Source organism: Clavelina lepadiformis, chromosome 7 (genome assembly GCF_947623445.1).
Source record: "Clavelina lepadiformis chromosome 7, kaClaLepa1.1, whole genome shotgun sequence".
Taxonomy (NCBI): domain Eukaryota; kingdom Metazoa; phylum Chordata; class Ascidiacea; order Aplousobranchia; family Clavelinidae; genus Clavelina; species Clavelina lepadiformis.
The window spans coordinates 2,335,545-2,358,151 of NC_135246.1; the positions used below are offsets into that span (position 1 = coordinate 2,335,545).

The following is a 22,607-nucleotide window of genomic DNA, read 5'->3' on the forward strand; positions in this document are numbered from 1 at the left end:
GTTTACACATATGAGCTGATGGACGAGAACTTTGTGAGAAAAGTTTGTTGTAAAGATCAATTAGGATAAAAAAAATTGCAGAAAACAATGTGAAAAGTTTTTGATTCCGCTTTCCAAGCAAATTATTAAAGACGCTTCTATATTTGCAAGGTATTTAGCTCAACCAGGTGGTATATGAGACTCGAAGATATATCTCTGGTAACCTACAGGTCTATTATATGCTTTCCTGTATTCAGCTTAGGGGATGATTCATTTGAAGACAATAGCTTATCGTCGATTTTCCGTTTCCGAATGTTTTGTGAGCATTAAAACGAACAATATGTTGTTGTCCTCCCGTACATGTTACATCTGTTGCTAACGCTTAGATTTTTATTGAGGTGTTAGTATGTCGATTAATGCAGTATTTTTAGTGATGCTGTATCTGTCTTACCAAATATTCAAACATTGCAGCAATGATACGTGAAAGCGTCATAAGACGTTATAAGATGATGACAATGAAGTTGACGTCATAGTAGCAAAGGTTAAGAAATTTTTAAGAGTTTTTGAGCCCAGAATTAGATTTACTTACTTTAATGAAAATACACCAAGCAGGGCCAGTTTTCCTAAAAGTTTAATTTTTTAGCACAATGATATCAAATAGGCTATAATTGAGCCAACAAGAACGACTCGTTTGCCCGAAACATTGGGTTTCAACTGACGGCAACATTCGCAACTTATTAAAGGAATTAGAACAGTTAAGCTCGACTTGAGCTCGGGTAGTTGACGCTGACTACTTGACATGCCTGACACCGCATTTATATGACACTTTAGTTTAAGGAGATTGCATAAAATAACGTTGTTTAAGCAAACTTGAAATAAATACAATACGAAAACTAAACCCGACAAAAGTCAATCTTGTTTCCCTTGTAATGAGATTTCCCTTGTAATGACGATTAAGTGGAAACAATTACTGTAAATTAAAGCAGGTGATTTTTACACGCGTAAAAATTAGTTTGTAAGACAACAACTGCGCGCCCTAAAATTTTTTTGCCTTCTTTGATGACCGCTGTAGCGCGGAATCGGCTAGTGGTAGTTGCTGCGAATTTGCGCATTGAAATAAACTTACAAAGCAAGTAACAATTTTGGCACCCTTTGCTCACTGAATAGTTTTGAAACTTATGCTGGGCACGCCAATTTCGTAAGAAGATTATTTTTAAAATCTATAATGTGGTAAGGTTCCTATCAATACCTTTATTAATTAGCCTGTACGTTTGGAAAGTTTTTAAGCCTACAGTAAAAGTTTCATGCGGTTTACTAGTTTTCACTTAATTTTCATTTTTATGCGAGTTTTGCTTCAGTTGCTTTTGGTTTGATTCAGTTTTTGCTTGCTTAGTTTTGCTATTTGCTACTGTTTTGAGATAAAAAATACCGTAACAAAAAAGAAAGAAATTGGCTTTTGTGATAAGCCTTAGATACATGAGTTATGCAAATGAGTAATGTAAGCTACAAGCCGAGTTGAAACAGTTGTTTTTGACGCCAAGTCATATGCAATACTAAATTTTGAATGATTAAACATTCATTAAAAAGATTAAAAGCATAATCAATTGTATTTACGTATACATGCAGAAAATAACTTGATTAGTCAAGAAATACCATTTTTTCTCAACTGAAATTGAAGAAAGGGTTTAAGACGTCTTACGACATTAGGGCCATTATGACGTCAAGGCTTTTGGTAACATTTTTTCTTTTCGTCGCTTCAATTAGCAAAGGCAAGTTTAGTAATATTAAGAAATAATATTAACAACTATAACACTTCTTCATCATGGAGTTGCACTAAACGGTCATTTTTAACAAAGATCTTCTTCCAGGGCTGGCAGACACAGTTTTTGCCGACGAGGCATTGGCTGTAAACGAAGGTGAAATTCTGACACAGTCAAATGAGATGAACCCGGCTATTGGCATGAGCGGAGTGCCTCGCGATAGTTCTTGTGATTACATCTGCAAGCAAAATGCTCTCGTGACAATACTCCAGGCCCTTCAGGGCTTACGCTTGCCCACTGGCAACTTATTAGGAGGTAAGCGACAAGTAGGCCTACCGCATCAGTAAAATGATATAAATTCGTCTTCATTTACAAACTTTGAAACCGGGTTCGTCTTCTATCGAGCTCCACGCGCTAGCACTTCTACAACTGTGGGTATAGAGGCCCAACAATCAGAGGCGTAACTAACATTTTTAGGTTCAGGGGAAAGAGGTAGATTTTGTTCCCTTTCAAAATAATTCAAAAGTGCAAACACTAAAAGATGAGAGCAATAAGTTTGTCGTCCGAAGCATTTGAGCGTTTTTCGTTCGCATGTCGGGTATGTTGACCAATATAAAATTCCGGATTACTACAGTGCCCTCATTTTTGCTATTGGTGCCATCAGGAACAGGTCTCGAAGCAGAATTTTTAATCTAGGTTATACATGGATATATGAATATATACATGATTTGATATTTAACTAATTTCGAAATCCGGACACAGCTGGTGAAAACGGGAGACACGTGTCAGTAGTAGCATTGAAGCTACTGCAACTCAAACCTCGCTCAAAAATATTTAAAGTCTCTTTCGTGAATGAGTAACTTTACAAAGAAATTTTGAAAATGTCCACCAATGAATCGTTAATAATAATTCTGGCGTTTACTTCTTTGCTTTATTTGGGTTAAAACAGACAATCAAGCATTGATATGTATACCGGAAGCAGTAAGTTGAAGGTTATAAAGCAGTGGTTCTCAAACTGTGGTACGCGTACCACTAGTGGTACGCGAGAGCTTTTTAAGTGGTACCGCGTACCGCTGAACATGATTTTCGATGTGCTGTGAGTAATGTGTTGCCCCGGATAGACAAGCTTGTGCAGAAGAAACAGTTGCTTCTATCAAATTAAATTGTGTTTTCTTGCTATTCATTGGTGTTATGGTATAGTAATAACGGTAATAACTAATAAATACCGGTACATTTGAGTAAAATAAGTCATTCAGGAGCCAGGTGGTACGCAGTGTAGCAAAAAAAACGAATGAGTGGTACGCGATCGCAAAAAGTTTGAGAAACACTGTTATAAAGCATGGCGCCTAAACTGACGAAAAACAAAGATACAACTTGCTTACCATCAGTAATTTTACTTTTGATTAAAACTGTAGTACTGCTTATGAACTGCTAAGCTTACAATAAGCTACAAATACAATACCAATAAGCACACTACACAAATACAATACCAATACACTACCAATAAGCTTATGTAGTGCTGCTAAAATTGCTTATTGATGCATGAAACTTATTCCCGTCCTGGCATGGCCCTACTAGTGCTGGGTTCAAGTAACGAAATTTTATTGTTTAAGCAATAAGCAATTTTTATCAGATTACTTAAGTAATTCAAGTAAAGCTAGTAAAGACCATTCACGCTTCAAAGTTGGAAGCACATTAAAATCGTTGCAACGCACACATGCTCAATCATATCTAATGGGCGACTAGTTATTTGTTTTATAAATAACTCACGATGACCAAACATGCTTTCACCATTGACTGCTTTTACAAAACGTTTTGATTTTTGAAGCACTCATATTTTTACGTCACAAAACCATTGTCTACGCAACAAGTAACGTGGATCCAAACATTATCACACGCACTTTGCTAGAATTTCGGAACGTTTGTTGAGATTTGTCTCTTGATTAGACTCGATTCTTTTAACTTATACAGCGGTGCACAAATGATGGATAGTAAGAAGCGTAAGGCCAGTGATGCGAACGGCAGTGCTAGAAAACAACAAGCCATCTCGATGGAAACAAAACTGTCGATAATAAAGAAGCTTGATAGCGGTGAAAAAATGGTGAATGTAGTCTGCCCTTACAACATGAATCGTTTCACTATTGCTACGATTTACAAGAGCAAAGAACGTATCATGGAGCGTGTCAAAAGTGCAGTGCCTATGCAGTCCACGATTATTAGCAAAAAAAGAGGAAGGCTAATAGAAGAAATGGAAAAACTTCTTAATCTTTGGATGGAGCACCAGTGGTAGCGGCTTGTAAGGCTAACCCGCGCGCTAGAAGCTAAGTAGTGGGCATTTCCAATAAAGATTTCTTATCAGCACAGGTGCTGGAAACAACCTTGGATCGTACTAAAGGGAGTGTTCAAGTTTCCAAATATCAAAGGACAGTTAAAGTGTTATCAAAAAACAAGTTCATAAAATTCAATCATTATTGTAACTAGAAAACACTTTTCCAAGAAATGATGTAATGTTATTAAAAATGCCTCCCAGACCGCTACACCTTCAGCCGATGGATCAAGGTGTTATTGCCAATTTTAAGAAATATTACACACGTCGTGCGTACAAGCAAGCATTGGACGCAGTGGAAGGCGATGCTAATATGACCTTAACCGAATTTTGGATTTTGGTGTCTTTAAAATAAGAAAACAGCTTAAGTAACATGTTACGTAAGTGATGCACGAATGTTTGGTAGACATGTATAGCACTGTACACCAATTAACAGTGCATTACCAACTTACGAACAATTCAACATACGAACGGCCGTTTGGAACGTAATTCGTTCGTAAGTTGAGGAATTACTGATGCTTTGTTTTGACACTAAATGAAATCATCGATGACAATTTGCAAGTATCTTGTTTGGGGAAACACCCCTTCAAAGTGCAGGGCTGCCTTTTCTCCTTACAATGCAGTTGCACAGTGGGTATCTCCCAGTATAGATTACGATGGAGCAGATGAGTTTGAAGCAGCTATGTACAACCAAAACGATTAACTGGGCCAATAATGACCTCATTTTATAACGAGGATCTCTCATTAAATAAGTTATTACGCTTGATTAAGTATAACACAAAATAGTTTAAGAGAAAAAAATTATCGTTATTATTAGGCTCCGGACTGCAAAGTATGACAGTTTTCGCCACAATCTCCGGTGTGCAGAAGTGAAATTCTGGTGTAAAAGGCAGCAGCTGGTGTGAGCTGCGACTCGTGGGCCGACCAAGGCTGCCCGGGGTTTGTACAGGCAAGGTGCGGCCTTACACGATAGAAATCGGAGAGAAAACCAGTGTTTTCCGTTGTTCTTTTTGGAGACACGGGTTAGCCCTGGCGTGCAATGCCGTTTTAGAAAAAAAATCTCTGGTATGCTCTTACCATACTTTGCAGTCTGGATTAGGCTTATAACCTTATTGACTAATCATTTAAAAAAAAGTCTTTTGAGTTTTAAAATGAGCAATAATCTACTTGAACACATTGTTGTACCAACAAGCGACCCGCTCGTCACTACAACTCTGAAAATCACAAAAACTCAAATATACGCAGCTCAACTGTATACGTATAACGCATGTAAAAAAGTGTAAATTGACCACATTTTTTGGTTGTGGTGAATGTCAGACGTGTCCAGTCGCTGCACTGTTATAGATAAAAACAATTTTTTTGGTCAATTTCTTCTTTTATTTCTTTTGTATTGAAGTATCATTGTATTATTATTGTATTATATTATTGTATTATTATTATTGCATTGTTATTGTATTATTATTATTGTATTATATTGTTGTGTTATTATTATTGTAAATATTATTGTGTTGTAAAAATCTTCAATAATTGACAAACTTCACATTTAATCATTGATGTCTTGATTGATGACTATTTTGTTTCGTTACTTAGATTTCAATGAATGTCTGCATGAGACATACAATGAATGTCATAGATATTCCACATGTACCAACTATTTTGGAGATTATTCGTGCACATGCATGGCTGGATTTCGTGATGCTGATAGTACGTTTCCTGGAAGAAATTGTCAAGGTAATTTTATTTGAATTGCTTTTTTGTTTTATGAGAGACATCTGGGCTTTGTAACCGAGCTAATTTCCCATCAATGTAGCACCACTATGTAACTAACACCTTGCATAATAAGCTCTGGTGGCTTTGCCACTTTTTCCCATTTATTACTTCTTTTATAGAATATTTCTTGTCTTGTGATTCTACAATTTAAGGTTCACACCATAATTTTTACTTTCCTCGGTCAATGGCAAAAAAATAAAGTTTAAGTTTAAAAATAAGTTCAATTTAGAGCACGGCAATGGTTCCCTGCACTGGAGGCAATGACGCCTATGATGATTCCCAACAAATATACGAATAAGGATAGGCGATTATTTCTGCAGTTAAACAGACGTTTTGCAACGCAAATTTGCAACATACGAATGCGATTAATGTTTGGAGACACACCGGAGTGAAAATATTCTTTAAATGCTAAAAGAGCCAAAAAGTGTGAGTGGCAAAATGAACACGCTCTTTTTTTATAGATGAGCTAAAGCACAAGTGACACTTTTTTTCATTGATAAGCCTGAGCAATGCTCTTTTTAAAAGAGCAGTTGCCCAACTCTGTCAAAGTAGCAGTAACAAGTGAGTTGCTTTAAGTTAACTGATTCAATGTTTTTAAATAAGCAGCAGATTTACGTTTCCACAAGACAGTACTAACCCATTGATACCATTACCAATTACAAGTACCAATGAAGTGTACATTGTCAAAAAATGAAACTACCTGAAGCCATAATGCAAAAATGTTAGGGGTACACGCAAACCTATAAAAAGGCCCAAAGGATACCAATGAACAAAGGCTTTGTTTAACAAAGGCTAAATTTACAAAACAAGGAACATACTGCCTTTGACTCCAAAAAAATAATCCATCAAAATAACTTATATCTAGTTTAATAATTATTACTTTTTTTAGATATCAATGAATGCTCTGAAAATTTTGACACCTGTCACCCCACACAGGGTCGATGCGTTAACACGATTGGTTCGTACAATTGCCACTGTGTGGCCGGCTATACTGGTGACGGCAGAATATGTTACGATTTAAATGAATGTACCGAAGGTAGAAATTTGTTGCAGTTGTTGGATGAATTATTTGTTAAATTCTGTCACTTACTGTCTGTTGTGTTGATTTGACAACATCTTCAAATTAAGTTGTTGTTTGTAGATATACCACCGTGTGACGACAAAGCCGTCTGTCAAAATACAGCAGGGGCGTTCCACTGTCAATGTGCTTCTGGCTTCGCCGGCACGGGACTGCAATGTGCTGATATAGACGAGTGTGACATGGGCAGTGATTTGTGCGGAGACCGTGCAAACTGTATCAATACTGAAGGTAGTTTTTGCTGTTTATGGTTGTTTTCGCTGCTGGTTGTTGATCTGAACTTAGTTGCTTGAATATGTTGTTTGTTCTCTTACGGTCAGCCTCAGTATTCTGTGCATTTTTGTTCTGAAAAAATTAAACTACTTATCTTAATTTGCTTTATTAATTTTTATCCTTAATTAAAGTTTAAATCATTACCAATTTTCACGACTAGTTTTTAAACGTTGTTATTAATTGTTTAAAGAATTCAAAAGATTGATGGATACTATTTTTATGCTACCCCTCACTTTTTTTGAAAGTTTTTAACATTTTGATTTTTATTTGTTATTTTGTAAATGGTTAAATTTATTGATTTATCTAAATATTTTAATTTCTCAGGCGGTTATCAGTGTGAGTGCAAAAATGGCTTCTCGGGAAGTGGCTGGTGGTGCGAAGACATCAACGAATGTTCAACTGCGGACACTTGCGCCTATATTAATGGAGCTGAATGCGTGAATGAAATCGGCACATTTTCATGTGAATGTGATCCTGGTTACAAACAGGTGAGTTCAAAAGCTTTTTCTTCATTCTGAAAGTGTCTACCTGTAATTACAGGTTAAAAATTAGCAAAAATGTTCCTTGTACACATCTTTACGTAACTATGCACTTTGTTTGTTGGTTGCTTTGCTTCTGATTTGGACTTAGTTTTTCACGCTTATTGTATGTTGCAATTGTTAATGATTGTGCAAATGCATAATATAATTAATCACCACTCTGATCTTGTTATACTTTCCTAGGTCCACTCTCAAACAGGATCACAATGTTTGGATATCAACGAATGTGATAATGATCCATGTGGTCAAGATGCCACATGCACCAATACTGAAGGAAGCTATATGTGCAATTGCAATGCAGGCTACTACCACGATGGCACCACATGTACTGATGTCAATGAATGTCTTGGTGACGTTTGTGAAAGCACTCCAAACACTTTTTGTGTCAACGAACCGGTAAATTATTCACGAGTTTAATTTTATAAGTGCAAGTATTTTATTTCTATTTTATAGAACTAGTTGTCTCAAATTTTCGAAGAATTTTTTAATGAAGTGAATATTGGTACCAGTTTTTCCTAACTCTGTCATTTTTTCAATTGCTGTAAAAATGAAGCGTTAGCTGTTTCACATAGATGATATGATACAAGTATATAGCATAGGGAAGTAAAAAGTAGATGCATTGTGTTCAGCTGATTCTACTGAGGTATATGTCCTGTGTTTTGCAACGTTCCATACCATACCTGACAGCAAAAAATCTGCTCATTATATTCCCACTTATTTTTATACTTCTATTATTTCTTTGACAAACATCTAAATAGCGCCATTGGCTGATTACGATTATAGTATTTCAGAGTCTATGCTACATTTGAATTAATAAAATTAAACGATTTGGTTACTTTTTGCTGATAATTCTCTTCAAAGTACCCAGTTGTTCAATGGTCACTGGCTTTTCTAACATGTGTCTTACCTGAAAACATATTTGCTATGAGCAATGATTTTGTGTAAGCGGTCACAGATATGATTTATTATTTTTTACCTCTGTTTTGACAATTACTAAAACTGACAACTACAGTTTAGTTTTTCATACAATAACCCAGCAATTAATTTTATCTGTTTTTTTTTCAGTCCACCCATACATGTCCATGCCAGCCTGGTTACACTTTGAATGGCGAAAATTGCGATCAAATTCCATTGGATCAATGTTCTAATTGCAGCGGAGACAACAATGTTTGCTTGGAATCTCCCACCATATGTTCATGTGCTTTAGGTATTTGCTGCAAAGCGCTGATGTTGTAAAGTTTACTTCTATGAAACAGCGAGTACATATAGTAATATGTGAAATGCTAATATGTGCAAATTGTGCAGTAATATTGGAACATTTTCACTATTTCGTTCAGAAATTGCTTTTATTTTGCTTTGTAAACTGAATTATCATTCTTAATTACCAAATATATCTACACTATCGGAATATTGAAGAGGTTTAATTTTGTACAGTATCTATTTACTACCCTATATCCAATTAATGGTTATCCTATTCTATGATTTATATTCTGATAAGATCATGTTTATTATATTTTTTATCTGTATTCAACTTACACACAACAGGTTACACAGGATCTCCAGATGAAGCGTGCATTGACATAAATGAATGCGAAGGTGGAAGTGAGGCGTCATGTGGCGAAAACTATGAATGTTTGAACACTGATGGCAGTTACACCTGCCAGTGTGCTTCGGGTTTTGACCAAAATGAGTTCTACGTTTGCGTGGACGTGGATGAATGCTCACAACCAGACACATGCGGGGACAATGCTGAATGTGTGAACACTCCAGGCAAGATGAAGATTTCTTTTAATTCATGGATTTTTAGAAACTAATATGTCACGTTTGCCATCGGACATGTTAACAGTAAAGAACGCCAGTTACTTGTCTGAAATTTATTCACGAATCCTGCCATTACTGCAGAATAACATGGTTTTACTGATAGCTAAGGTTTTGAATGTTCGTTGTTCAGCGTTAAAAAATGTTTAATCGCAACAGGATATTTAGCAATGTAAACAACAAGGTAGTTCGAATTGGTATACAGTAGAAGATGCCAATTATAGCCACGGATAATACGAACAGTCGCTTTTTCATGACCATTTTGATAAGTTTCAAAAATTCTCTCACAAAAACATGTACAATTGTACATGTACAACTTGTAGCTACTTTAACAGTCCCAATTCATGAAATACTTTCCTAAACAGTTTTTCTTATAACCGTGCAAATATTGAAGTAGGAGGCTCTATTGCATGCATCCTGGCTTCTATCGTTATTATTATATTATTACTTCTGTTGTTATTGTTACTATTACTATTATTGCTACTACTATGCTATTATTGTTTCATATTACGGAATATTATTTCATAACAGGTGGTTATGATTGTCTGTGCCATCCCGGCTACACTGGAGCTGGTCCATGCATAGATTTTGACGAGTGTGTCGCCGATCCTTGCCATCCAAATGCTGAATGCACAAACACAGAAGGCGCTTATAGGTGCGAGTGTAAAACTGGCTTTTGGGGTAGCGGAGTTGTGTGCCAAGATGTGAATGAATGTCTCAGCCTTCAAGGTAGGAATCCGTTTGGACAGAAAAATCATAATCACAAATCTATTCCGCTGGAGTACTGCTGTACTATTAGCACCATCGGCATGTTTTGCATATTGTTTCCACGTTACAGTCGGCTGCAGTGAAAATGCCGAATGCACCAACTCTGACGGTTCGTTCTCATGTGTATGTCAAGATGGTTACGAGGGCGACGGCCAGACGTGCAATGATAGAGACGAATGCTCGCAAGCAGGTGAATGACCGGTTTATAGAAGACTTTCTAAGTTTACACTCGCTCTGTTACTTGATGACGTCAATCATACGGTTACAAATGGATCAACTTGTAATTTTACGTCAATTTTCTACACTTATTATTAATACTTACTTGACAATCGCCACCTTTCACTGGATACCGACATCACGAAAATATGATCTCGTCCATCAGTAATTGTGGTATATGATGACAAGCGCGCTTAAAGACGCTTATTTAGCTTGCGGGGGTTGATATATTTTCGTGTAGGTTGCATAAGATTAATGTGGTAAGAAAGAGAATAATGTGATCGGAGTCAAGTTACTTGTTTCAAAACACTGTCTTAATTCATTCATTTAGAGTTGCCGGAATTGACAATTTCTTTTATGTAAATACAGCACAAAATTATTACGGACACTTACATTTTTGACATTGTTTGCCAAAAACCTTGAATGCTTCCATGCAGGACCTCATAATTTGGATTAGTAACATATCATCCCTAATGTAATTTTGGGAATGAAATTTTTACCGCTTGTTTTTTGGTTTTTGTTAGGAACTGAATTGTACGATTTGCATAAAGGCTAAATGCGTTTTCTGTTTTATGTTACAGTTGGCGCAGTATTTTCTCAAACATAATGCTACATTCGATACGATTATTTTCTATGTTAAATATAACGCAATTTTATATTCGTCACATAACATACTGACTGAGACATCAGTTGTATTTCTACTGAAACCTCAATTTATTTCAATTTAACTTTGAGTTAGTAAAATGGAGTTTTGACATGTTGTTTTACCAACCTAGTTACTCTCATTCAAGACGGACTGCGAGGCCTACTTTTGACAAAATCGTCGTCATTTCTTTAATTATAATTGTGCTTTAATTATAATGACCGCCGGCGTGTAATCGTTATCATACGTAGCTTAAACAGTAGCGGTCTAAATCCAGTTTTTCAGCAGTGAACACCGAGTTTACGTGAGCCACGTCAAAAAAGCTACTATAAAAGTTTTATTGAAAATGTTGGCAACTAAAATCTAACAGTGTTCCCACTTTGCAGGCATATGCGGTGCTGGGGCAAGTTGCGTAAACGTGGTTGGGTCCTTCCATTGCGCCTGCCCGGTCGGCTACGCGGCCTCATCTCAAAGTGCCGAATGTCTTGACGATGACGAATGCGCAACCGGGAACAACCGTTGCCCCGACGACTCAACATGCACAAACAACGACGGAGGTTACACGTGCGACTGCCCCGCCGGTTACCAGTGGGATTCAGCCGGCGGTGTTTGCGCCGATGTGAACGAATGCAGCGACCCCGACGTATGTTCGCAGCATTCCTCTTGCGCAAACGACGACGGGAGCTACTTGTGTGTTTGCGATGTCGGCTACTCCAAGGGTGCAAGCGATATCTGCGAAGATGTTAACGAGTGCGACGAGGTCGCGGATGAGATCTGTGAATCTTTCGGAGCGGTGTGCATAAACATCCCAGGAGGATACACTTGCCAGTGTCCGGAGGGAAGGTATCTTGACGGCTTCCTTTGCGTGGAGGACGCAACAGATTGCGGAGCAAATAATCCGTGTGGAGAAAATTCCATCTGTAGTTTGGAGGGCGGCGAGTACACTTGTGAATGTGATGACGGTTACTTCGGCACAGGGCAGCTCTGCTTTGACAAAACCACGGCTTGTAGGGCAGGGATCGTTTCACAGTCTGTAAATTGCACCACTAGTGGTACCGTGCGTTTATCGTCGTCCAAGCCTTCTCTCTTAATCTTGTTCGTCATTTTATTACTCACTCTGTTTCTGTTTCATTAAACCAATTTGATCATTCCTCTTTTTGGGTTAGTCTCAGTGGCTATTTTAGTATTTTCTGAACAATGGCACCTCATATTGGCTTGTCTAATCGGTAAATATTTTAACCAAATTTTTCCCGCTTTCCTGTCTACAGTAACGATGCTATAAAAGTTATGTTACGACACAGTTCTCATCTTTAGATTTGTGAACGAAAGTCTTGAAATACCTGTATAAATATTTACGAAAATAATATTTGTAGAATGTGACTAAACGATTGTATATTCACTGCGTTTTTTTGGTGATTTCTTTTTTGAAAACATTAGTTTTCAACACAACTAAACGGACGTGGATTTTCCCGCAAATTTCAGTAAACTACTGTATTCTGCTGAAACCCTGTTTGTTGTAATTGTTACGTCACAATCCAAAGACATGTTAATTTTAGCAAGACGCGTCAGGTTTCTGCGCCAGCACTTTGAGAAAGATTTTTAATCTGCTCCAACAGCGGGGCGTGGTGAGCCAAGGCCTGCTGCTCCGTCCAAGTTTAAAACCCAATCGTGTTGAAAAATGGTAGATCTACAGCAAAACTCGAGTCTCGAATAAAGGTGTCACTACACATTTAGCGCATATATCGCAAGTTACTATCTTCTGCTAAAAGTCTTTTTGCAACCCCCACAATATATATATTGCCAGAAAGGTCTTGAAAATCTCTATCTAAAGAACTTTACACTGACTTTGTCAAACCAACATCCAGCTAATTACAGGCATTTCAAAACATTTGTATGTGAAACATTTCCAATCACTCTGCACAAAAACAAAACAATATTTTGTAGAACCAACATCACTCATAGAAAGCCCCAACATTAGGCTATAAATTAATGACATACATTTGCCTAACTCAGTCTAACAAAAAAATTGGCACTTTCCCATTGAATTAGGGTAGATGCGTATGAATTTGGAAACAATTTAGAGTGTTACACCCAAACCACTTATAGAAATTTAAAATCACTGCATTAATTTGAAGAATATGACCCATAGAGAATATCTGTGAAATTTGGGACAAATCCCACGACTAGTTTTTGAGTAGAGTTATTTTTAGTGCAGAAAATATTCAATTCGAGAAAATCGCATTTAAAAAAAGATAATTACAATACATGTAGTAAGATGCAAAAATTTTCTTTATGAAGCTGTGTATTAGATTCAGCTACCTTTTAATGGTTGCCTGGCTGATAATCATTACCACACTGTTTCTTTTTGGCCATTTCAGCTTGATTTTTTTGGATGAATTTTCTTTTTCTGTCTACTTTTTGGACTTCATAATTTTCTGCTCGCGCAGATGCGACTTCGACTTCATGCCATGCAGATGTGTTAGATGGTAACAGCATGCCCATGATGCCACAAAAAGTTGCTAGTCCTTCTCTTCCTAACCCAATTTCAGAAACTGCATAACTAGCTCTGCAATTCACATCAAATGGGAGCTGTCCAGGTGAAGCATATTCAGCTACTGGTTTTACATGGTCTGAAGTATCCCAGTTTGTTGTTTTACTGCACTTCAAGCACATAAATGCCAAGGTACAACAAAGTCCATATGTAACACCAGTATCAATAACAGTTAGAGAAGCACCTGGACACCGATGTACCTTTTGAAGAACATCGCTCAAGCACGCTAAATCTATTATATTGGATAACCTTGTGATCTAGTATTGAAGTCTAAATCAGAAAAACGGCCGGAACCAGAATCAGAAGATAAGCGAGCTTTCAATGATTCAGCATGGGTAGGACTACTGATGCCAGAAGTATTACTAGTACCAGGAATGGTGCTAGTAGTAGGTCTATCTTCTTGATATCCTGCAGGAGTTTCAACAACAGTCATTTGTTTTGCAGGTAACTTCCAAGAGGGTGTACCTCTAAATTTTCTCTTTTTAGATGCAAATGGCATGATCACAGCCCACAAGTTGCTTGCGTATCTATACAGCAACAGGGTAATAAACTGATAAATAAGTTTGCTAACAGACTAAAATATTTATCTAAATATATATATATATATATATATATGTATATATATATATATATAAATGAAGTGAGAGGCTACAACTATCAGTAACATACACAGTAGCACTATACCAATTTATAGCTCACTGTTGCTGTACACTGCAGTATTAGGCCTAATCAACCGGTACTGGTACAGTAGGGCTAATAGGCTAAATTGCTTGCTCCCTGGTCTCAAACTAATTCTACCTCAACCCTGCTTGGCTACCGTAAGCCAAACACAGTATATCAGCAAACACTACATTTCGGTTCTAAGACAGAAAACGACTAGGCCTATTTGAGTGCCTGTACCGTTTCTCTTCAACCTTTGAATTGCTTCTCCAGTTGCTCAGCGATAAAATTTGTCAAGTCAGCAACCACAGAAATCATATAAAAAGGAATGGATTTAAAAACAGAGTTGATTTGCAGCTTATATCTTTTTTATTTTGAAAAGAAGCGTAGATCAGTGGGCAATGTCAAGCAAACAAAATTTATTGGAAAAAATTGAAAAAAATTTTCTATGCACCTCTGATAAACACTCATTTTGAACACTGTAGCATTCGATTTCAACAAAAAGAATGAGATATTTGGAATCCTAAATAAATTTTGGATCAGACAAGCTAAAACAACGTTTTTCAAAAAAAAAAAATTATTTAGTGTAGTGACACCGCATTTCATTTTTGGTCAGAGAAGTTTAAAACCAAGTTCCCTCCAAGTTTAAAACCCAATCGTGTTGAAAAATGGCAGGTCTACAGCAAAACTCGAGTCTCGAATTTTAAGCATTTAATTTTTAAAACTTTAACTTTATAACTTTGATATTAATGCTTTTAATGATATTTTGATACTTCGCCATGTCCGTTTAAAATGTCCGTTTAATATGATCAAGATTCGAATACCGGTAGTAAAATTATTTATTTCCCAACATGTGTTGCCTTAGCGTTTAGTTTCGAGGCATCATATTTCAATCCTTAGGCCTACATCCTTTTTACTTCACGACTGATTATGTCTGCATGTTTACATGCGTGCGTGCTATGTGACACGTTATGGCGACGTCGTTCCCAATCACAGCCATCAGGTACCTCAACTACAAAGGTAACGGCCGGAAAAACCCGTGTTGTTAAATTGAAGTGAACCCTTAATCGAGTGTTATATGCTGTATTCAAATATGTTGTTACATGCAGTTTAGCAGTTGAAGATGTTCAGTAACAGACTTCCAAAATATTTACTCCTAGGCAAGTTAGGAAATATTTACTCCTAATCAAATATTTACTCCTCGTTAGCATCAATGTAGTTACATTGTAGGTATTCTGCTTTTGCCGTTATACTTCTGAGCTTAAGATGGTTCAATTACGATCAATCAGAAGGGTGCGTGTAACCACGTTACCATTTTTAAGGGTGTACGACAGGTCAAAACTGAAGTGCAATGGTTTACAACGCCTCTGTTTACAACGCGCTATTTCCTTCATTCATGACATCGTAAGATCAATAGCTATCGGGTATTTTTGCCTCATTCATAAAGTGGCCGTTGCGAAAAGACCGCACCTTGAACATGTGACGTTTCCGTAACTACACATAACATATCAAAATACTGATACTTTTGTTTTCGCTGGGAAAAGGAATTTCGACCTAAACAAACTAAATTTTTCGGTACAGTTAAACTTTTAAAAAGCAAGTGGAAGTGCGGATCTCGTTGATGGAGTAAGCCTCTATCTTTTTAATCTTCGTTGTATAAAATCTACATATCATTGCATTCAATATTCCACAAATAGGAAGAAACATACCACTGAGTTACTGTACGCAAAAATGCAAGTAAAGAAATTGAGTTAAATCACAACAATCTTGTCTCTTCCACATTATACTTAAGGAAGGAAGTGTGCAATGTATAGAGTTGTTAATACACGTCAGTTAGAGCTTAGCAAGCAATTTTCCATTCAAAGTTTACACCTTAAACGCTTCCGTAGGGCGATCGATTCGTTTTATTTGTGCATAGCGCCAACGGTTGCGTCATTTCCGTAGTTCGTGATTCTTCAAAAACAAACAAATAAGCACTTTCATGGAAAAACAATACGCGGTTTGTAAATAGGTGACGTAGTGGAGTTGTAAGAGGAAATTTTCCGTGTATGAAAAGAACTTTGAAGCATTAGGCTGAAAGCATTCAGGCGTAAATCGTTGTCGAGGCAGGTGAAATGCATGGCCACCTGATGTCAAAAGAAACTGGTCTTTTACGGTATTCATGTAGGAGATATACTGTACCGGCAGATAGCAGATACAATTCCTACAGTGCTTAGCTTCTGTTAAGTGAAATATGACGAGTTTAAGAACTTTGTAAACGTTTTTTTTTTGATAGGTTTATAATAGGTTCCTGATAAATGTTTGACTAGTGTCCCAGACTATAGCCTATATGTTTACATACTTTTTTCCTAAAGTTATCCTACCAACGAAATGAGTAAACGCTGTATTGCTGTACTGATGCTGATTTTCATTATGTCCTTGTCTTCAAGTAAGTAAATCAAAGATGCTACTTCAATGAAACGTTGGTAGTACGGTAACAGAATGCTTTCCATGTAAAACGTGAAAAACCGCATTTACTTTCTGTCAATATTTGTTTTGAACTGGCACTTATGTTAGCGCCGATGATGATCGCAAGGCACAGCAATGTTTACGGTACATGGTCGAGGCAGAACGAAAGGTCACATTCCGGTTTGAGAGGATATTTTTCAAAAATTAAACAAAACGATGACCCAGTAAGTGAATAATTTTTGAACCCGAACAGAACCTGAACCTTTGCAGAGTAAGATCGCAACCGAAGTCGAACATATATATTGTATATGCAAAACCATTTTGTGAGGCAAAACAGAAGATATTTATTAATTAAATATTCATGCATTTCGATCGATACCAAAACCTTTGTCAATTTTAACATATATCGACCGAAACGTTTAAATAATAAATAAGGATTCTTCTGTCTTGGTTTTACTGCTTGTTCTGCTTGTTATGAATCGTAAATTCCAACTTAACCAAACCCCAAGTCAAGCCTTTCTCGCTATGACAATTAGCTAAGCACGAAAGCGACGTGACGTCACTTTTACAATATAATCACTAAATAGCGGAGAGAACAGACTACGACCTACGTCATCATAAAAAGCCAACTACTTTAAAACATGAGCAAGATTAGACAACGTTCTATTAAGACATTGCAGGTTTAATGAATTAGATGATTTGTATTGCTATTGCATTGGATGAAAGGTTACTTAAATGTTCCATATGGTGTCAATAAATTTGTAACTTCTTTAAGATTTCGCGTCTTCTGTTCCATACGACCAATACACTTCACACCCATCGTATACTTCGTACGAGGATTCTAGCTACGACACTGATACCAGTGGAAGTGGAACATCAGACAGCGATTATTATACTGATGATGAAGATCTTGAATATGATTTACCTGAAACAGGCGATTACGTCGATGGTAAGTACTTTCAAGGGCAGACCGTTCATTGCCATATTTTTGTGCGCTGAAATGTGTGCGCTAGAGTAATATGCACCTCCTCGTTGCATTCAGTCCATGTACGACGAGTAGGTCACGTGGTTTTTCCGTATAATTATTAAATACTTTCAATTTTCATAACGACAATATTTTTGTAGGCTACGAAGCTGTGCTGAAGAATAACGAAAAAGTTAAAAACAGCGTGCCGGAATCAAATTGGTTTCCTTGCGACAACAACAAACTGTGGCTGACTCTGGATAAAAAATGTGACGGCATCCGTGACTGCTTTGACTGTTCAGATGAAGATAATTGTACGCATGCGACTGACAGCCAGTTCTTCTTCTGCTATAAAGGTAAGTTGCACCTTAGCAGTAGCTTATACAGAAAAACGACCCTCAAAATGTTTTTCCACTTTCCGAATAAACTAAGAATTATAGCTGTACAATTTTTGATACCGCAATCAGAGGTGGGCAGTCGGTACTTTGGAAGTACCGTCGGTTCCGGTACTTGGCAAAAAATGTTCCGACGGTTCCGGTATTCGGTACTATTTTAAAAAAGTAGTTCGGTACTTTGTCGGTACTCGGTACCGTTACTTTTTGAGTAAAATATGCTGCTGCAAATGCAATGTTTGCCGCTATTATGCCCTCGGTAAAGATTGTTCCAGGTCAAAACATATGTGACTTTAATCGCTTGCAATGTTACTTGACATTTCTAGGTTTAAAAAGATTAACAGATGCTAAAATTAGTATTAAGGATTATTAACATGTATTTTTGAAAACATAGGCCTACTTGTTAAAATTTTAAAATAATCATTTGAAAAGTATTGAGTACCGGGACCGACTGAAATTTCTTGAAAAAAGTAATTCGGTACTTTTTTTCTAAAGTGTTGACGGTACAGTAATTCGGTAGTGCCGTATAGTACCGCGGTTTTGCCCAACTATGACTGCAATTATACCAAATATTAAAACATTATGACTTTCTTATAACACGGTGGAGTAATTCTGCTTTTTCCAATAATACAATAAGAGAATGTTTTGAATTTCAGAGGTTATATTGCGGTATAATGTAGATTGGACGTTGTTTACTAAGGTTAATGGCTGATATGATACAAGTAACACTAGAGAAAAAACGAAAAATGTCTACATAAATTGTATATTGTTTTGCAGACGCCAAAGACACAGACACCAAACGTAATGCCACTTACTCGTTTAACGACCCTTATTGTATACCAAAGCACCAATTTTGCGACGGCGAGAAAGATTGCTTTTCGGGTGCTGACGAAAGACAGATCGGTTATGGATTTAAATGTGTTGCAAAAGGATCACAAAAAACTTGTCTTCTTGCCGGGGGCTCTACATCTGACAAATCGCTGGAGTGCGAAGGTTTAGGCAAAGATAAATTGACTTCCATTTTTCGATGCTTGGATGAAAGATCAAACATCTCTATCTTCGAACATCAGGTATGAACTGCAGCAGGCACCCGGCAGCATTTTCAGGGTGTATGAATGAAACTAAATTCAGTGTAACAACAGGTTTGTGACGGCGTAATGGACTGCCCTGATCTATCAGATGAATGTTTGTGCCAAGAACCTGCAACTCACCAAATTAGTAGATTATGCGACCGACTGTGCTTGGCTGAAGTTTGGTCATTCAATGGTCGTATTAGGCCACACTGTGCTAGCTGCATGCCAGGAAACATTTTTGATGAGTTAACAGAGTCGAAGGGGAAAAATTCTACCAATACCGCTTCATCGCTGTGTCTTGAAACGTTCCGTATTTGTCAAGAAAATAGAAATGAAGAAATTGACAGCAATCTGGAAAACGTCTGTATTTCAATGGATAAGATAAAGGCGCGTATAGTTCTATTAATAGTCACAGTCAGCTACTTAAAGAACTGGTGTGCAAGACTGGCTTTAAAGAACAAATTATTTAAGGATTATTTAATTGATTTTGTTGACGCATATTACGTTGCAATGACTCTTTGCAATCACTTCTTTGCAGACGAAAACGGAATTTGTCAAATGCATTAGCATAGATGGAACGTTTAGGGAAATTCGGGCAAAACTGTGTGACAAAAATGCAGAGTGCTTTTTCGGAGAGGATGAGTGTGTAGCTGAATGCCTTAAAAAGTTTGGAACTTTTACGAATCATTTTTGTAAGTTACTCGACCATGACTTCGGATACCGTTGCTACAATCAGGTAACTGTCTGCTGTTAAACGTTAAGTTATTGGACACAAGAAAAATTACAACGCAATTTGTGAAAAAGTAAAAATTGTATCCTTACGAAGTGATACGCACTTCACGGATATAGGCAATGCCTTATATGGCAGATGACAACAAAGGCAATCAAACATCTTTTAAGCAGTTACTGCCGAGTTATTTGTAGACAATTATGTCTGACTACGCTTTTCCTATTTGCTTAGACCGCACCAGTTGTTTACGAAGCAGCGAGAAACGTGCAACCGTGCAACGGCATCATTGATTGCGTTGGGACTGAAGACGAAGCTTTTTGTTCCAATTTAGATATAATGGGTGAGCAAAGATAATATATATGATGTTTATTAACCTTTAAGCTGTTAATGTTTAATGTTAATGATAGTGTTATTACACATCCAATATGCTACATATTCATCACAAGTGCCTTCGGTTGAAATAGTTTAGGTTACGTCATATTCTGCAACAACATAACAGTGCAGTGTATTTAATTGCAAAAGTTTATTTGTTTCAGAACAAACGTTTGACACCAAACTAGTGGACATATCGATCGAGAAAGAATCCAACGTCACACAACCTCAGAATCCAAATTTCAATTTATTCAAAGATAAAATAAACTCCATTGAAAAATCTGTTTCAAAGTTGCCGGGAAATTGCAGCATGTCTACTACGACAAGGAACAAATCATTTCAGGTAAATTGATATGTTTGATTCGTTGTTCTGAACTCTTGCAATAGAATAAAAACTTATTTAACTGCCTCTTTCGCTCTTTTGTTTTTAGTATGGAATGATTTTCTTGACTGCCATTGGAATCATCGGAAACTTGTTCGGTATTGCTCTTTCAATCGTCAATTCCTGCAGAATTTGCAGGAAAATGGCGGCCCAGAAACACTTTTGTGGTTATTTCTTCGCACTGACCCAAGAATGTGTTATGTGCTTATCCTCTGCCCTGGCAAAAATTCTTTTTTGTGGGAGCCTCGCTTATATTCTATTTTCTAATGCAGTTGATCCTTTTCTTTGTGGCGATGTCGGTCCGTGGCATACAAACATCTCTTGCCAGTATTTGGGACCACTGCTACTCATCAGTGTTCAAATTACATGGTATGCGTTGGTCTTACAACTTTTGTCAGTTCATTTTATAGGATGTTTAAAGAGATTCAAAAAAGTGAAGGTACTTAATTGTTTGATCATAAAAACGTCATCAAAGTCTTTTATGTTTCCCACAGCTTTGTTTTTTGGCCTAACTTTACTTTTATCCATTGTATGGATTCCTGCTATTGTTGCTACTTTGTTTGTTACAAACCTTGTGGAACCAGTTGCCCTAGTGACCTTCGAAAATATGCCTCGAATTAATCAAACGTTTATTAATGTATCACAAGCGATGATTCTTTCGGAAAGGGTTTTTACTCTCACCCACGCCACAACCTTTCCACAGCTAATCACATTTAATTGGCAACGGTTTGAAAATATCATCTCGAAAGCGGCTCCCTCGTTCAAAATTTCTTTGACCGGTACCGTCGGATATTTCTCCTACAGCAAATATTGTCTGCCATTTTGGATGGCGCAACATGGATACCTACACCAGTTCAATGAACCGTATTCCAGCTTTTCCACCAATTTATTAATTGCAATAACGGTTTTATCCGTGTGTGCTTTATTTCTCAGCTTGGTTTTATACTGCACAACATATTGGAAACATAAATTGCATGAATATGACTGTGCTGTAAAACATACGGTTAGTTTCACTGTCGCGGATTTTTTTACTTGGCTTCCTCTCTGCGTCATTTACTTCGTAAACGTTGCTCAACCAAATCTGATAACAGCGGACGCGTACGAATTGTCAGCTAGTATTATTTTAACCATAAACTTCAGCATTATTTCTACGTGTTTATGGATCTACAAATGTACTATGCTAACAAGAGAGAAAATATCAAGAAAGCAAGGACTTGCAGCACTGGCAAACCACGACGAGGATTCTGTTGAATCCAATTGCGAGCGAAACGGTTCCACTTGACAACGCTTTGAAGAGATGTTTTATAATTTATAAGATGTGAACAATTCTGTTACCTTTCTGTGATGCCATGAATTGTCGTACTTTGCTTTGTATTATCACTGGAATGGTAAATGTATGCTTTAAATGAAAATATGGTTGTGTGATTTGCAGTTATTATAAAATTATCTGTTTATTACTTTTTCTAGATGCCAAACTGTCGCACGTTTTCGCTCAAAAACAAAATCTCATGCTAAATCATCCATTTCATGACATCATTTCTCCTGAACACTTTTCAGTTTGTTGGTCTACACATTTCTTATAGAGTCGCGTTAAGTTTGCAAATCTTTTAATCTTGTTTACACACCGTTATATCTTCAGCGTACACAAAGCAATAATAGCCTAGATGCCGATTGGTGCAATGCAGGATTTATATTTCCGCAACATTTCGCAAATAGCAGTTGTAACTTTTGTATTCACTAATCGTGGGATCGTTTGCTCGTTGTCTGAGTGTTTTTCTATATCTTTTTATTACATTATTTACACTCGCTCAAACAAACTTTCATGTAATCATCAACTTATTTCTAGTGAAAATTTCCTATATGCT

General features: G+C 37.0%; 3 protein-coding genes across 5 annotated transcripts in view; 2 read left to right on the top strand and 1 right to left on the bottom strand.

Annotated features, from left to right (window-relative positions):
- The window catches only part of LOC143465678 (kelch-like protein 12), a 116,620-nt gene that overhangs the window by 58,345 nt on the left and 35,668 nt on the right, over positions 1-22,607 (bottom strand). The window lies entirely within an intron of this gene.
- Positions 1,610-12,323, top strand: LOC143465675 (uncharacterized). The gene is made up of 12 exons (XM_076964082.1): positions 1,610-1,748; positions 1,848-2,054; positions 5,656-5,796; positions 6,725-6,871; positions 6,977-7,144; positions 7,511-7,674; positions 7,909-8,121; positions 8,791-8,932; positions 9,271-9,495; positions 10,075-10,272; positions 10,382-10,501; positions 11,557-12,323. Exons 1-12 carry the CDS (start codon positions 1,694-1,696, stop codon positions 12,303-12,305), a joined length of 2,529 nt encoding a protein of 842 aa, XP_076820197.1. The 5' UTR covers positions 1,610-1,693; the 3' UTR covers positions 12,306-12,323.
- On the top strand, positions 15,338-22,273 carry LOC143465674 (uncharacterized). Of its 2 annotated transcripts, none has more exons than XM_076964081.1 (9): positions 15,338-15,401; positions 17,605-17,778; positions 17,955-18,149; positions 18,963-19,255; positions 19,328-19,645; positions 19,797-19,994; positions 20,220-20,328; positions 20,525-20,703; positions 20,792-22,273. In XM_076964081.1, the coding sequence occupies exons 1-9, from the start codon at positions 15,353-15,355 to the stop codon at positions 22,022-22,024; spliced, it is 2,748 nt and encodes a 915-aa protein (XP_076820196.1). In that variant the 5' UTR covers positions 15,338-15,352; the 3' UTR covers positions 22,025-22,273. The 2 variants fall into 2 exon arrangements, with proteins under 2 accessions (XP_076820196.1, XP_076820195.1); XM_076964080.1 differs by lacking the exon at positions 15,338-15,401 and adding an exon at positions 16,303-16,809.

What these genes read in the sequence shown, in the direction of transcription:
- LOC143465675 (XM_076964082.1), top strand. Translation starts at nt 1,694, where the DNA reads ATGACGTCAAGGCTTTTGGTAACATTTTTTCTTTTCGTCGCTTCAATT. An exon ending in TCCTGGAAGAAATTGTCAAG is followed by an intron (nt 5,797 to 6,724) that starts GTAATTTTATTT and finishes TACTTTTTTTAG; the next exon opens with ATATCAATGAATGCTCTGAA. An exon ending in TGAATGTCTCAGCCTTCAAG is followed by an intron (nt 10,273 to 10,381) that starts GTAGGAATCCGT and finishes TCCACGTTACAG; the next exon opens with TCGGCTGCAGTGAAAATGCC.
- LOC143465674 (XM_076964080.1), top strand. Translation starts at nt 16,752, where the DNA reads ATGAGTAAACGCTGTATTGCTGTACTGATGCTGATTTTCATTATGTCC. An exon ending in GTTCTTCTTCTGCTATAAAG is followed by an intron (nt 18,150 to 18,962) that starts GTAAGTTGCACC and finishes ATTGTTTTGCAG; the next exon opens with ACGCCAAAGACACAGACACC. An exon ending in CAAGGAACAAATCATTTCAG is followed by an intron (nt 20,704 to 20,791) that starts GTAAATTGATAT and finishes TTTTGTTTTTAG; the next exon opens with TATGGAATGATTTTCTTGAC.